General features: G+C 47.6%; 1 protein-coding gene and 1 long non-coding RNA gene across 7 annotated transcripts in view; both read right to left on the bottom strand.

Annotated features, from left to right (window-relative positions):
• CADM1 (cell adhesion molecule 1) overlaps positions 1 to 12,473 on the bottom strand; it is a 324,719-nt gene extending 312,246 nt beyond the window's left edge. For 2 of the 6 annotated variants that reach the window (XM_084783659.1, XM_084783661.1), the window contains exon 1: positions 12,219 to 12,469. In XM_084783659.1, the coding sequence (XP_084639785.1) occupies positions 12,219 to 12,351 (133 nt within the window). In that variant the 5' untranslated portion in view covers positions 12,352 to 12,469. Of the gene's footprint in view, positions 1 to 12,218 lie in introns of all 6 variants that reach the window. The other 4 variants (XM_084783657.1, XM_084783660.1, XM_084783658.1 and 1 more) reach the window with 4 other exon arrangements.
• Positions 4,469 to 11,078, bottom strand: LOC311598532. The gene is made up of 4 exons (XR_014779556.1): positions 7,912 to 11,078; positions 6,261 to 6,318; positions 5,598 to 5,693; positions 4,469 to 5,229 (listed from the first exon to the last, which is right to left on the bottom strand). It is a non-coding gene; the product is annotated as an uncharacterized lncRNA (long non-coding RNA).
• Positions 12,474 to 13,924: the final 1,451 nt, after the last annotated feature.

The raw sequence follows: 13,924 nt of genomic DNA, 5'->3' as shown, positions 1-13,924 counted from the left end.
GGAGGTAGGGCCTAGCAGATCACTGTGGGTTCAAGGCCAGCATGGTCTACAAAGTGAGTCCAGGACAGCCAAGGCTACACAGAGAAACCCTGTTTCAAATAAACCCAAAAAAAAAAAAAGAAGCCCTGAAATTTACTTAGTAAGATTATGTCAAAACCTCCTCCATATTAATTATAAGATATTGATGCCCCAGAGTTTTCACCTGGGGCAGAGGATGCTATAAGGAATGGGAGATAGAGAAAAACAACATGGATATCAGGCTGGAGCAGAAGGCATCATGCTACACATCATGACTTAACTGAACAAACATTAAATATGGCTAATGAGATTTATGCAATGGGGTAGAAGGGCATACAAACAAGGAAGTAGTATTAAGTCCTAGCTCTGCCCACAGGAAAGATCTAGAAGCAAGGACAGCACAAAATCTAGTGAATGCAACAACTCTCTTCTATTTACTAAGCATTTCTCCACAAAAAGGAAACAAGACTCAATTGGAGAAATAGGTAAATCCAGGTCCAGGGCAGGAAGCACTCAAGGTAAGCATATCTCTGATGACATCACGTAAGAAAAACTGGGCCAGCCAGGTAACTTAACAAGTAAAGGTTCCTGATGGCCAGAGTTTGATCCCTCGGATCCCTCTGGTGAAATGGGAGAACCAATCTCTCCAAGTTGTCCTCTGATCAATACAGACATACAAGAGCACGCCCGTGGACACACAGGCACATATGTACTCACATACATAAAATAAGTAAATGTAATAAAACATTTTAACTAGCAAAGCTACATCAAAATGAGGCAGCAGAGTTTGAAGAGGCTCTCAATGGACCACCTTTGATGGTAATGAGCTACTGTCAAGGCACATTCCATTTTTATTTTTAAATCCATTTTAAAAAAAAAGGAGTGGGGAGGAACGAGCTCTTTTCTACACAGGAATGCCTCCACCTAATGTGGGAATCAGAGCATTGGAAAATGACAAGTTCATAGGCACCAGTATGATTTTTGGCACAGACACTTATTAGTGCTATTGGCCCATTGACTCAAGAAGCGCTGTAAGAGGAAAGGATCAGCCCTCCCAAAATTACCTTACAGCCTTCTTTATTAATTATAAAGGGGCAGCAGTGGAGAGGCATGTAATCTACTAAACTAAGTGATTACCTTGATATGTCTAACCAGGCTCTAGGGGTAAACTGACCAGAACTTGCAAGATGACAACATCAGTTCAGCTATCCAGTATTCTCGCCAAAGATGTGTAATCTGAGCCTAATTAGGAGAAAAGGATCTATCGGTGCAGCCACCACAGAACATTCTAGAAAACAGCATGCCTGGCCTCAAAATGACAGAACCATGAAAGATGGCTCTTTTTAAAAGCCTTTTAATGCTGTGTGGGGTGCACCCCAGTGAACGAGTACTCTTCTGCCATGCAGGAAGCCCTGGGTTGATAGCTAGCACCACAAAAGAGAAATAAAGCAAAGAAGAAAAGGATGGACAATAGGGAAATGGTTCTAGACTGAAGGCTCCATCCCAGAGACATGAAAACCAAATCTAGTGTATATTTGCTGGTGACTTGAAGATGGGGCAAGACAAAGCAACGCTGAAGGGCCAACGCAACAAAGAGTATGGTCTGGATTCTAGATAATAATAGCAGAAGTATGTCAATTGCATAGCAAGGTTTCTGAGGCTGCACAGGAAAATAACCTGATTTTCAGGAATTCCACGACGAAAGCTCAAGAGTCAAGTATCATGCCTGCTACTCATTCTCCTGGGGTTTGAAAAAAAAAGAAAGAAAAACTGGGAATATATAATTCAGGATGTCGGGAATAATACAAATGGGCAAAATGTTAACAGTTGATAGCTCTAGATAAAGTAGATACAAATATGAACTGTCACTGTGCTCTGAGTTCAAGTCCCCTGTGATTTTGAAATCCCCTCCCCCCGCCACCCCCATAAAAAAAATATATAACTACCTTCTTGGAAGTCAAAAATATACCCAACATAAAGTAGATACTCAAATGAATAATCATTTTTATAAATCAAATGTTTGCTTTCATTCCAATGGCCTTATGGGCTAGCAATACCATGTCTTTATTTAATATAGCAAATATAATATAAGAGGTTGATTAATATAATAAAGTCTGTGTTTAAAAGCCTAATAATTAGATCATAATCACGCTGTTTCTCTGATGTTACATGATTCCACTTTATTCCTTCACTTCCCCTCAAAGCAGGCCGAGAACATCTTGAATTAATCCTTTCAACATGTTTTTTCCAATATTGCCTCACGTGTGAGGGATTTAGAAATGATTGTGTATTGGTAGCCATTACCCACCACCACCAGGTAGATATTTTAATAAAGATATGGGCAGACATGGATGCTCCAGCTCAAACATGCCCCTGTGTGTGGTCTGCTTTGATTGCTGTCACCCTGCAAGGCAGGCTGCCTTGCTGCTCTCTTCATGTTCCTGCTGTGGAACCTGAAGCAACCTAGCCCAGGGTTGGAGAGATCTGCTCCAGGAGCGAGCAGTGCCAACAGCCGCTTAACGTTCCTGTGATTGCTAACAAAGCTGGAGACAAGGGGCAGGAACTCTTCAGAAGGATGCTCCCTCGCTAGATAGGCATAAGCAAAAGTGAAAGTGGGTTGTCATTTAAGCTAATCTCTACTTGAACCTTTTAAGAGATAAAACCATTTGAGCAGTAATTTAGTACTAAATTAACTTGGGGTTTTTTTTTCCCCTATCGTTAAAGTTTTCATTGTTTAAATAAGGGTTTCTGCAAGAGAAATGAGGCGATGCTCCTGTTTTATTCAGAAGAACGGAGCTGATGATTTGCAAGGGCGACTGGGCGGCTTGACTTAACATAGGCAGATGCGGCAAAGAGCCAAGCACACAAGCCTGTCCTAGAACGTCGGAGGACCATCAAATGTTGCAGCGCCACCGTTATTATCACACTGCTAACCTCTGTGTACCAGCAAGAACTGCACCAGACAGGGAAAACCCAGGGCAAGAAGGATGGCAGGTGGCAATACCAGATCCCCTGAAAGGATCCCTAACGTAACAAGTTCATTGGTGAGACTGAGATGGAAGGACTCCATGTTTTTTGTTTATTGGGCCAATGATAACTTGTCCTCTGTATCATCTACCAAAAAGCAACTAGAGTTGCCACAAAACTGGCAAAGCTGGATGACTGTGTTGAATTAAGTTCTACTCCCAAACACTAGCCGGTAGAGGCCAGGGATTAAAAGGCCCTCGCCTACACTTCTCAGGTAGGTTTCCCTAGTAAGTACATGCACAAGAGGCAAGCGTCAAGATGTCTGTGAGGCAGCATTTCCTGGATCACCTGCTGGGCAGCTGATCTCATACTGAGCCACTAGGAGGCCCTTTGATTTTGTTTTTTAACCCCTGAGACCGGTCCTTCTTTGAAAGAACTTCACTTGAGGCTGAAAGTATTACTTTGGCAGACTGTAATTTAAACCGTTTACACCATCCTTTTAGGCTAGCTCTACCAAACAGCCACAATATATTTTCGAATAGTCTGAGGTTTAAACACTCCATGAACACCATGGCCACGACAATGACAACTCTTGTCTGGGTGTCTAATTGGCATAAAGAAACACAGCTACGCACACAGCTGGAAAGCAGAAAAAGAAAGGCCGGCATGGAGGCCTGCTTTAAAGAAGTGCAGGTTGGTTAAGATGGAAGACAGAAAGGAAAGGTGTCCACTCTCAACAGCGATGAGAAGAACTGGGCATCCTTCACCTATGAGCCAAGACAGACAGTTAAAGGAAAAGCGGAGTCGTTTTATGGCACGGCAAGCAGATGAAGGCTCACAGGCAGGACCACTTCCCTCCTCGGGTTCACTGCAGAATCATCAGTCTTCCAGTTCCATCGGGATTGGGCTGCAAAGTAATAAGGCAATTAGAGAGGAAACGGGAGAGCAGCTGAGGAAGGAACCACCTAAAGACAAAACAGTGCAGAGGCTGAGCTGCATGCAGGAAACAAGAACTTGAGATTCGGTCTCTGAAAGGGAAGCTCCAGGAGCCTGCCCAGAGAGGCACACAGGCCTGAGCTACCTCCTGAGTAGCAGAGAGAGGGCTGGAGGGGGGGTGGGGGGGAGGAGGGAGAAGGAGGGAAAGGGCTAGGTACCTTCTAGAGGGAAAGCACAGCACCTGGTGGTCGTTAAGATACTAGAGTGTCATGAAGGGGAAAAAGATGTGGCCCATTTAATTTCAATGTTAGGAAATGAGGTTGGTCAGGAAAGGCCCTGCCTCAAACACCTGGTGCCCTAGGTGCCCTGCCCAGTGCCACATAAACAGGGTATGGCTGACAGACACCTGTAAACCTCATCCTTGGCAGGTAAAATCATCCCTGACTCTGGCTACACCCAGCCAGTTCTTAGCCAGCCCTGGAAACATGGGGCCCTGTCTGATGATGATGATGATGATGATGATGATGATGATGATGATATAGTACAAGGTAAAGAATGGGAAAGGGCTCCAAGCTTAGGGACACAGGGATAATAGTCGTACTGCTCCCAATGATGAAGAGGACCTTGCAGGACGTTCTTACCAGTGGCAGAACAATGAAAAGGTAGGTCCATTTCAGAAATGCTATCACCGCCATGTGTAGATGTATGTGGTGCGGGCGATGGGAGAAACGGGCAGGTAAGCCCTTTGTTTTCAGACAGATTCCTCCCCACCCTCCAGGGGTGGTATAACTTAATTCTAACTTGACGGTGCAGTCTCATGCTTGAGGGCTGAGGGGGAATTAGACGGTCTACCTTTTCTCAAAGAATTCTGCCAAGAGCAAGACACTTATTCTAAGCATGTACACAAGTCCACGCTCACTGGAACACCAACTTCAAACCCTGAGTAGCATTTGAATATATTTCACGGGACTTGCACTCCAAGCTCACTTCACATTCTGAAATGCCTAGGTCAAAATGTTGGGTTAAACAGCTAGATGCCATAGCAACATCCACTAAGGTTTTTTGTTTGTTTGTTTTGTTTTGTTTTTGTCAACTCCTCACCACAGCTCTTCCTTTGTTCAAGACCCCAAGATCATTAACAGGCTCCCTTGGCGCCTGCTTTCATCAACCTTAACACTGAGTTCCTCTCCGGCATAACCATCAAGGCTACGCATCATTTTGGCCACATAAATACCTACATGTCCCTTTGTCTACTTCCTTGTCCGTGGACAACTGCACCAAGGCTTTGGAGGCCAAGCACTGGAAGACCTTCAAAGATTAAAAAGAAAAAGTGTTCATTAACCCCAACAGCAGCTGCTGGCTAGAACCTGCAATTTAAATCTCTGAAAAAGAAACCGTGGCTTCTGAAACTCCAACGAGGAGGTATCACTTATGATTACAAACATTCCAGTGGGTTCCTTCCTTCACTGATAGCTTCCAGACAAACAAAAGGTTTTGAGGGTTGTTTTTTGGGGGGGGGTTGTTGTTGTTGTTGTTGTTGTTTGTTTGTTTGGGGTTTGGAGGGGGCTTTGTTTTTGTTTTAAATCACATTTTGATGAAATTCCCTAAACCCTGAATATACAAATTCCTTCATGCATTTTCTTGACCAGTGGCCAACTCAGGAGATGGGTTTTTACCTGGCCAGGTCCTCTCAGACCCCTCAACATTGTCCCTTAAGTAATTTCTTGTTCGGCTGGGAACAACAACCACCGCCAAAATCTTCAGATTTGTATCTGTATTAAATGAAATCATCAGGAAGAAGCGTCACTAAAATCAAAATGAAGGCGCTGGAGAAAGGGGTCAGAGGAGAGATAGGAGCAGAGGACTGGGTTCAGTGACCAGCATCCACAGAGCAACTCACAGCCATTGCTAGTCCCGGCTCTGGGGCATGCGATGCCCACTTCGGTACACACCAGGCACACACTTGGTGCATGTAGCATACATGTAAGCAAAAAAGAAAACAAAAAACAAAAAACGAAAAAACCCTCATATACATGAAATAAATATCTTTTTAAAAAACATTTAATAAAAAAGAAAGGGATGTAGGGAGACAGGGAGAGAAAGAGGGAAAATGGGCGTTACATGTCACAAACCTTAGAAAACGGAGGCCATGCATGTATTTTCAGGGAAGGCGGAAGAATTTCGGAAATGAACAATAAGGCTGTCCAGTATTTTCAATTGAAATATTAAAAAATCACATTTTAAATGAATGGGGTAAATATTGAGAAATAAAATTAGCAACATTTTCACTCCCGTTACCACTCAAGCCCAACCCACAAAAATAACAGCAGAGTACTCACGGTACGTAGTATGGGCTTCCCATGCCACGGAAGGCATTTTCATCACTTCAGTTACAGACTGAAATCAACACTTAGCCAGTTAGAAATGGCCTTTTTTTCTTTTAAGCAATATATGTACAAAATGCAGCAACATTTAAGAGGACCTGAAGGCACATACACACACACACACACACACACACACATAGGTATATATATGGTATCTCATAGCCATCGAACTAAAATAAGTTTTCCCTACGAAAGTCTGCGGGTGGAGGGTATTCATTATGGGGACAACTGGAAATGGCCAATTTCATCAAGGTTGCAGGCCACAGTGGAGGATTAGTCACAATTACTACATATTTACACAACCATATTTACACAACAATAAAACTCTTCTTAGCCGATCCAAACAAAACCTTGCTCAAAATAAACTAAACCACAGAAAAGGTCTCTTCGGCACAAGCAGGCATCCACTGTGCTTCCTGCCCCTGCGTGGCCACTACCCTCTGCGGCAACCCTTCATTCCGCCCTCCTCAGGCAAGAGGAGCGGGCAAGGCTCTGTATATCCAGTCGAGAATCTGTATAATTCAGATAATGATACTGCAATTATGAGTAGGGAAACTCATTCTGAAGTAACTGTGGAGAAATTATAGGATGCCCAAGATGTATTTAAAATAATCTGGGAGGAACAGAAAGCCCAGAGGGGACAGATGAGTTCGGGTGGGTAACTATTGAAACTGGAGGATTTGCACGCAGAGTTTAATAGGGAATTCTTTCTGCTTTTGTGTATTCTTGCAATTTCCCACAAGAAAGTAGGGGGAGGGGGGAGAAAATAAGGCCAATTTAAAAGTCATCCTGAAAAAAAAATGTTTCCCTTTAAGAAAAAGAAAAAAATCCTTTTAGCTTTTTCTGTACAAATGACAAAGGAGAAAGAACCTGCAAAGAAAACCAAGGTAGGCTCTTCTTCTAGATTTAAGAAAAGACAAATGAAATCCTTAAGAACCAAAACATGAGCTTCCTGAAGCTTAGCTTTCGCCTGTGTGACTTATTACAACACAGCCCAGCAGTCTCCCATATGAAGGCACTTTGGACGACATCCGCGCGGTGGCTGCCAAATAAAGTCCAGAGGTTGCAGGATCATTTGTCAACACCAAAGGCAAAGGTACCAAGAGCTTGTCCTTTCTTCCCAGGGGTCACTCCTTCTGATCCATACCTAGAGCAAACAATCTCACTGCCTTCCGAATACAAAACAGTTTTAGTTAAGGTAGTATCTACCCACGATCCGTATCTCTGACCAGGCATCCCTGCCAGGAGGAAAAACAGAAGGTCCACTGGCTGGACATCAAGGGACCTGTCCCCACCCGAGATCTACAGGTAGCCCAGCCTCGGTTCAGCAGGGCTTCAGTGGCCTCACCTGAAAACAATGGAATTTCCTAAAAAGATTTCCACTACCTTTCCTTTTCCAAAGTTCTATATTCATGAGAGTCTCTAATATTTCTTAAAGCACGTCGGTGCTCCAATGTTCTACATTTTCTAGTGCTTTCATTTGGGTATGTGGACTCCTGTATAGTGTGTGTGTGTGTGTGTGTGTGTGTGTGTGCGCAAATGTATGTGTGCACATGTTCCTATCTGTATCAGTCCACACACTCTGATACCACTACTCGGTGCTTACACGGGACTAATTGCTTGCATCTTGAAGCAGCAAGTTTCCAGTTCCGCAACAGATGTCGCTGTGTGATTTCTCCTCTCTGTGCTGGACTTTCTGTTAAGAATGGCCAGCACAGTGGTCAGGAGCATTCTTCCAAAGACAGACAGACAGCATTTTAATCCTCTGCGTAGAATTGCTTTTACGTTTTCTTCCTATGTGGCCAATTTCCATTCAAACCACAGTATCAATTAGTTTGGCCTCGTCTAAGAAATACCCTCACATAAAAATGGCCTTTTGTTAACTCCACACAAACATTTATGTACGCGACACACACACACAGACACACAATTTCTTTAATTAAATACAAATTCTATGACAAATTAGCTTTTAAATGTCACATAATCAGACCCAGTAAGAATGAGTCTCATAACACTGATTTTCATCGTAGTTCTATCAATTTTAAAGAAAAAAAAACCACTCAGCAACGGAGGCCGAAGAATTAAAAATTAGAAAAAAAAAAAAAAAACCTCTTATGTATCAAGCTGAAATGTACCTAGTATGGGATAAAGTTTACAGATAAAATCCAAGAGCACCATTAATGATGACCTTTAAAAATCGGGATTTTCATTTCAACAACCCCCTTAAAAATAAACACAGTGAGGCTAATGTAATTGCAAGATGTCTCACCTACCCTTCTGACATTCCCTATCTTGACACATGTCATAGAAAAGTGACGTCTCTTTCCCTTCACCCAGCACACTGTCCGATGCTGATCAGTCTCAACAGGTAGCTACCTAGCAGTGTCTTCCAATGAGAGCCAACAGTGGCAGGGAAACAAAGGTTTCAAAACCTCCTCTGGATCCGGAGAGCCTGTCCCACTCTGCGGGTGTGGAGGGAGTGGAGAGGAGCAGGCAGCGAGTAGGGGACCAACTTCTGGAAGACCGGGAAGTCAGGAAGTAAGAGAGGAAACCAGAGTGCCCTGCCTGTTATCAGCTTCTCCGTCCCACTCCCCTTCACCAGGAAAGCCACTGGGGAAAACTGGATAAAGCATGTACAACATCCATATGAATAAAGCTCTTTGTTCCAGAGAACTGCCTGCTCTTTTATTCCCCCCTTTTTTTCTTATTTGTTCATTTCAAAAGATTGCTCAATGGGTCTCTTGTTCCTCCAAAATGTCCCGGGCAAATAATGCAAGCTTGTCTCGTCACACAAGTCGCTAAATGAAGCCTTGTGCGTCTCCAGTGACACACTGTAAATATAAAGTGGCATTAATGAGGGATATTTTATCGAAGCTATCACGGGCAAGTGCAAGTCCCTCCCGCGACTATTCAATTTGATGCAGAGAAAGGCAACAATAGCAGGGCGTCACTTTTGCAAAGTCCCTGTCCCTGGTATGCAAGCCCCAACCCGCTACAGCAAGCCAGGACTAACTGCCACCCTCACAAATCCCCCCACCCATCTATCAACCATCTTCTCTAATCCTGAAAAAGGCTTAAGAGTGGGGTGATCGACCACAGGTTCCTTCAGGATCTAAATAGCAGCATGCCTGCACCTTAAACCAGACGGGAGCCACTAGAACAGTGTGGACAATCTATTTTGGCTGCATCTCATACAGGTGGGTTTCAGCCAAACACCACAGGAGACATGGGGTTAGATTTTCTCTGGAATGGAGGTGAGGGTTGGGGTGCAGCTAGGATGGCTTCGGTAACAGAGGAAAACAGAACCAGGAACCCAAAGCACAATAGCAAGATTTGGCTTTCTCGGCGTGGAGGAGAACGAGACAAGCCTAATGAAGTTAGAAGGGGATACCAACAGGTTTCCTTAACCCGGGGAATGCGAAGCAGAGGCCCCTGAGAAAGCTTTAACTTAGCATCTGAGGAAAAGAAGTCCTTGAGCGTCCACCTGAGATTGACCCCTGTAGTAGGGAATCTAGGGCTTAGCCAAGTCCATCTCTCAAACTGTATACATGCATACATGCATACACACACACATACATACATACATACACAGCCTTCAAAATATTAAAGAAAGTCATCTCATCCCCTCACTGCAAATCTAGCCCAATTACTTTCTAATTTGAACACAATCTGATAAGCGGCGTACAAACAGGGATGTACACAAGAGCAAGAAGCTGCTTCCATGGTAACTGGCAACAGAATTTTCCTGTAGCTTTGACATGCACGGTTGAGTTCCAGACCGTTCCTTCTTAAAGTCAGCACACATCCCTCGCCAGGAAAGGCAACTTCTCACCGAAGAGAGAGTACAAATATAGTACTGTTGTTACTACCCGGAGCCTTCAATGAGCAGGCTTCGCAAGGGAGGCAGAATCCAATTCTACTCTGCTGGTTTAGTGGCATTGCATGATTCCCGTTTTTACGTCGAAAGGCAATATCCTGGACCAGGGCTTCCCACCCCCACCCTACGTTCTGCAGCCAATACAAGTCTATTGTTGCTTCTGTAATGCGCCAGTTACCCAGCCTTTACTCGCGCTCACGTTTAACTGACACTGGCGCTTTTTACAATGCAGCACCAGGGATGTCTTTCGGGAACACTCTATCGAACCCGTCCAAGTCAGTGGCATCACCAGAAATTAAGTTGTAACCACACCGGCTTCGGCTAAACCTAATTATCTCGTAACTCATAAATTAAGAATTCACAGAAGAAAAACATATAAACATCCGGAGACAGACCGTAGCATGGAAGACAAAATTCTCAAGATGGAATAAAAGGTGCTGCCAAGCTCCCCCCCTTAGAGCCTAAATGGGTTCTACAACTGACTTCTCCCCAAGCCTATTTTTATATGGGGGGGGGGGGGGGTAGTAAATCAACCAACCTGGCTTCCCCTAAATCCGAAGCTAGCACTCCAAGCATCCCCATCTCCAACAGCGTGTCTCCTGCGGTGTTTACATAACTATGTGTCCTCTAGCGTGTAAACAAAAGACACAACCCAAGCAGCAAGGCGCCCCCGGAGCCGCACGCTGGCCCAGCGCTGCATCTTCCCGGGCTGGGGGCTCCGCAGGTGGGGGGGCTGAGTTCGGCGTCCTCCACCACTTGTTGCTCCCAGGTCCTGCAGCTCGGAGCTGCAAGGAGGGGTTTTTGCAGACACAGAGCCCTAGTGCATCCCCCTCGAGCCCAGCCGCCCTCTCGCCACCGCCCGGTGTCGCTGGGTCCAGCCGGTCGCCCGGAGCCAGAGGCAGGCGGCACAGCAGCAAGGGGACGCCGCGCGGCAGGCAAGAGCGGCGAGGTGGCGGGAAGACGGGCGCAGCGCGGCCGGCCTCTCCGGTGGGGAAGAGCTCCGGCTCCCTTTTGTTAGCAAATGCAAACACTGCCCTCTTCTTTCCCGACCGCGCCAACGCGCCCGGCACAGGGGCAGCCACACGCGGGGCTCATGCCAAGCGCTCGGCGTCTTCAAGGAAGGCGCGGCGCTCGCAGAGCCGCCACCCGGGCAGATTCTCAAGTCGGCCGGCCACGCGGGGAGCGCCCCGAGGCCCGCAGGGCGAGCGCCGGGCCGCAGAGGCCGCGAACGCCCCCGCCACCACCTGCGGGCCGCTTGCCCGAAGGACGCGCAGCCGGGAAATCCCGGATCCCCACTCGCGGCAGAGGCCTCCGCGGCGCGGATCGGCTGCGGGTTCCAGGAGCCGTCCTGCAGCGGCGGCGACGAGCGGCCGCCCCCCGAGCCGGGAACTTTCCCTGCCTGGATTCCAGCCAAGCCGACCCGCAGCCCAGCGGAGGGGGCCGCGGGGCTGCGTTCGGCTGGAGGGAAACACGAGAGGCGTGCAGCTCTGGGGCGGGGGACCTGCAGAGCGCGGGCAAGGGGGGGCAGAGGACACGACTGTGGGGATGTCCTGGGGACCACCGAGGAGAAAGCTTTGGGGAAAGGAGAATCGACCCGGGGGCCGAGCTGAACGGAGGGGGCGAAGGCTTAGCCTGGGGACACAGTAGGACCTGCAAGTTCCAGGGACAAGAGCGAGTTTCGGAGGGTCCGGAAGGTTCGGGGGAGCCTCAGAGGGCTCCCCTTCCCCCACGCGCTAGCCCCCGGCCCTGAGCTCACTCCACTCAGCACCCCGCGCTACGCCAGAAAGAAGAGGTGTGGGTGCAGCCATCCCTGAGGGCGCCCATCCGCAGCCGGCGGGCCGGAGAGAAGGGGCGCCGACCCCTCGGCCCCTTTACATCGCAGCCCCGACTTTCCTTGCCACGCTCCCGCCGCTTAGGATTTAGGAAGTGGGGGGGAGGTTGTCATGGAAACGTCCCCCCCCTTCCATAGCTACGGCTCCTGGGGGGTGCCCGGGGGGGTAGATTTCGGGACCAATCCGCGGGTGCCCACAACCTACCTGTGGGGATCAGTGCCGCGGCTGAGAGGAGCAACAGCAGGAGCCGGAGCCGGAGCCCGGGAGGCGCCGCCGCCGCCGCCACAGCCGCTGCCGCCGCACACTGGGATCCACTCGGCAGCACAGCACTCGCCATGTCGGGCACCTGCCTCAGACTGGCAGTGGTGGCTGCCTCGGGAGCCCGAGCGAACAACTAATGAGATGCCAATGAGATGCGCTGAAGGCGGAGTCGGGAGAGGCCAATCGTGGCGCCGCTAGCCCAACCCGGCTCTCGGAGGACTGGCCCCTCCTCCCCCACCCGGCCCCCTGGCGCTAGCGTTCGGCCGCGCGCCCGCGCCACCTAGGGGCGGGGCCTAGGGGAGGGGCCTATGCAAATATGTTTACGTTAAAATTCGGCTTCGCCTTTTTCCCCCCCAAGGGAGGAAAAAGTGTGCTGCCCCGCGCCTGGAATGGAGGCGGGGGAGGGGGCTGCGGCTTCGGGAGGCGGGTCTCTAGCTTTCATGCACCTTTTATTGGGAAACCTTTACGGCGGCGTACGCCGCGGTGGACTCACGCCTCGAAGAGTCTGACCGTGAGACTCCCCGGTCCGGGCACTGCGTGTGCATCGGCCTGTGGAAGTCACACGTTGCAAAATTTCCTTCCCTCACCTTGTACGAAGGAGTAAGATTTTTTTTTTTTAGGAAGCCGGGGAGTGGAGAGTACGAATGCAGGTCCCCGGATTGACAAAACAATCTGGGAGAAGTGCATGCGTGCTTTGCACGTCCGGCGGAGCAGGAGAGCCCGCTCAACAACCTAGCGGCAGACTAGGGGATAGTTGGGAGAATAAAGCCTTGGAGTCGAGTTCTGGGATTTTCAAGTGGATGTTTAGCTGTAGGTTCGGGGGGAAAGGTAAGTAAAAGGGAGGGTATTCTCAGGCTTCCCAGCTTGCTGGAAGTGTCCTTCCCATGTTTAATAGATTATAGCATATAAATAACATTGTATATTTAGGATTATACTCACAGAAAGACAAAAAAAAAAATCTACCGGTCAGGTTTGTAGGGAAGAGAATGTAGGGAACCGAGTGCGGCAAAAATAGGGAGTCAGCCGACTTCGTCCTCCAGGGCTTGAATCAATTCCCTCCTCTGCTATACTTCCAGTCCTTTCTACGTATCTAGAGACCAACAGGTGATCTCGGTGTTAGCTGTATCTCGGAGACTTTCTCCCGCTGAAGCGACTTGCATGCATCTCTCTGGACACACTCTCTCCCTCCCCAAAATTATCTTTGCTTTCTTTTCAACCAGGCAGCCGGCTCTTGTTTGTCTGCCTTATAATTACTTATTTTCTTCCCCTCTAGAAGACCGTGTGCGCTCTGACCCTCTGTTGCTCAAGCATCAAATTGAAGGACGAGCCGTATTAAGTGTAAAGGTTTATAATAATTTAAGTATTCATAGAATGCAGAACAATAAGATGTAGGAAATACAATTTGCATAATAAATATCAATATCACAACAGCTAAAACAAACCATGACAAATTATCTGTGGCTAAATGACCAAGAGATTACTGAATGTAAATTGCTGAATCCGAACTATAGTCTAGAAGAGCTGTACCAAGCCCTCTGTCCTCATGTTGCAGATAAATTTAAAAAATAAATATCATAAAGGAAGTTAAGATCGGCCAACCCATCAAATGAGCTACACATTAAAGCAGCCTCATATTATCCATTATGCAT

The sequence above is a fragment of the Acomys minous genome (assembly GCF_964271855.1).
Source record: "Acomys minous genome assembly, chromosome: 5".
Taxonomy (NCBI): domain Eukaryota; kingdom Metazoa; phylum Chordata; class Mammalia; order Rodentia; family Muridae; genus Acomys; species Acomys minous.
Note: the sequence above shows the minus strand (reverse complement) of the source record. Positions and strands in the feature narration are given on the sequence as shown.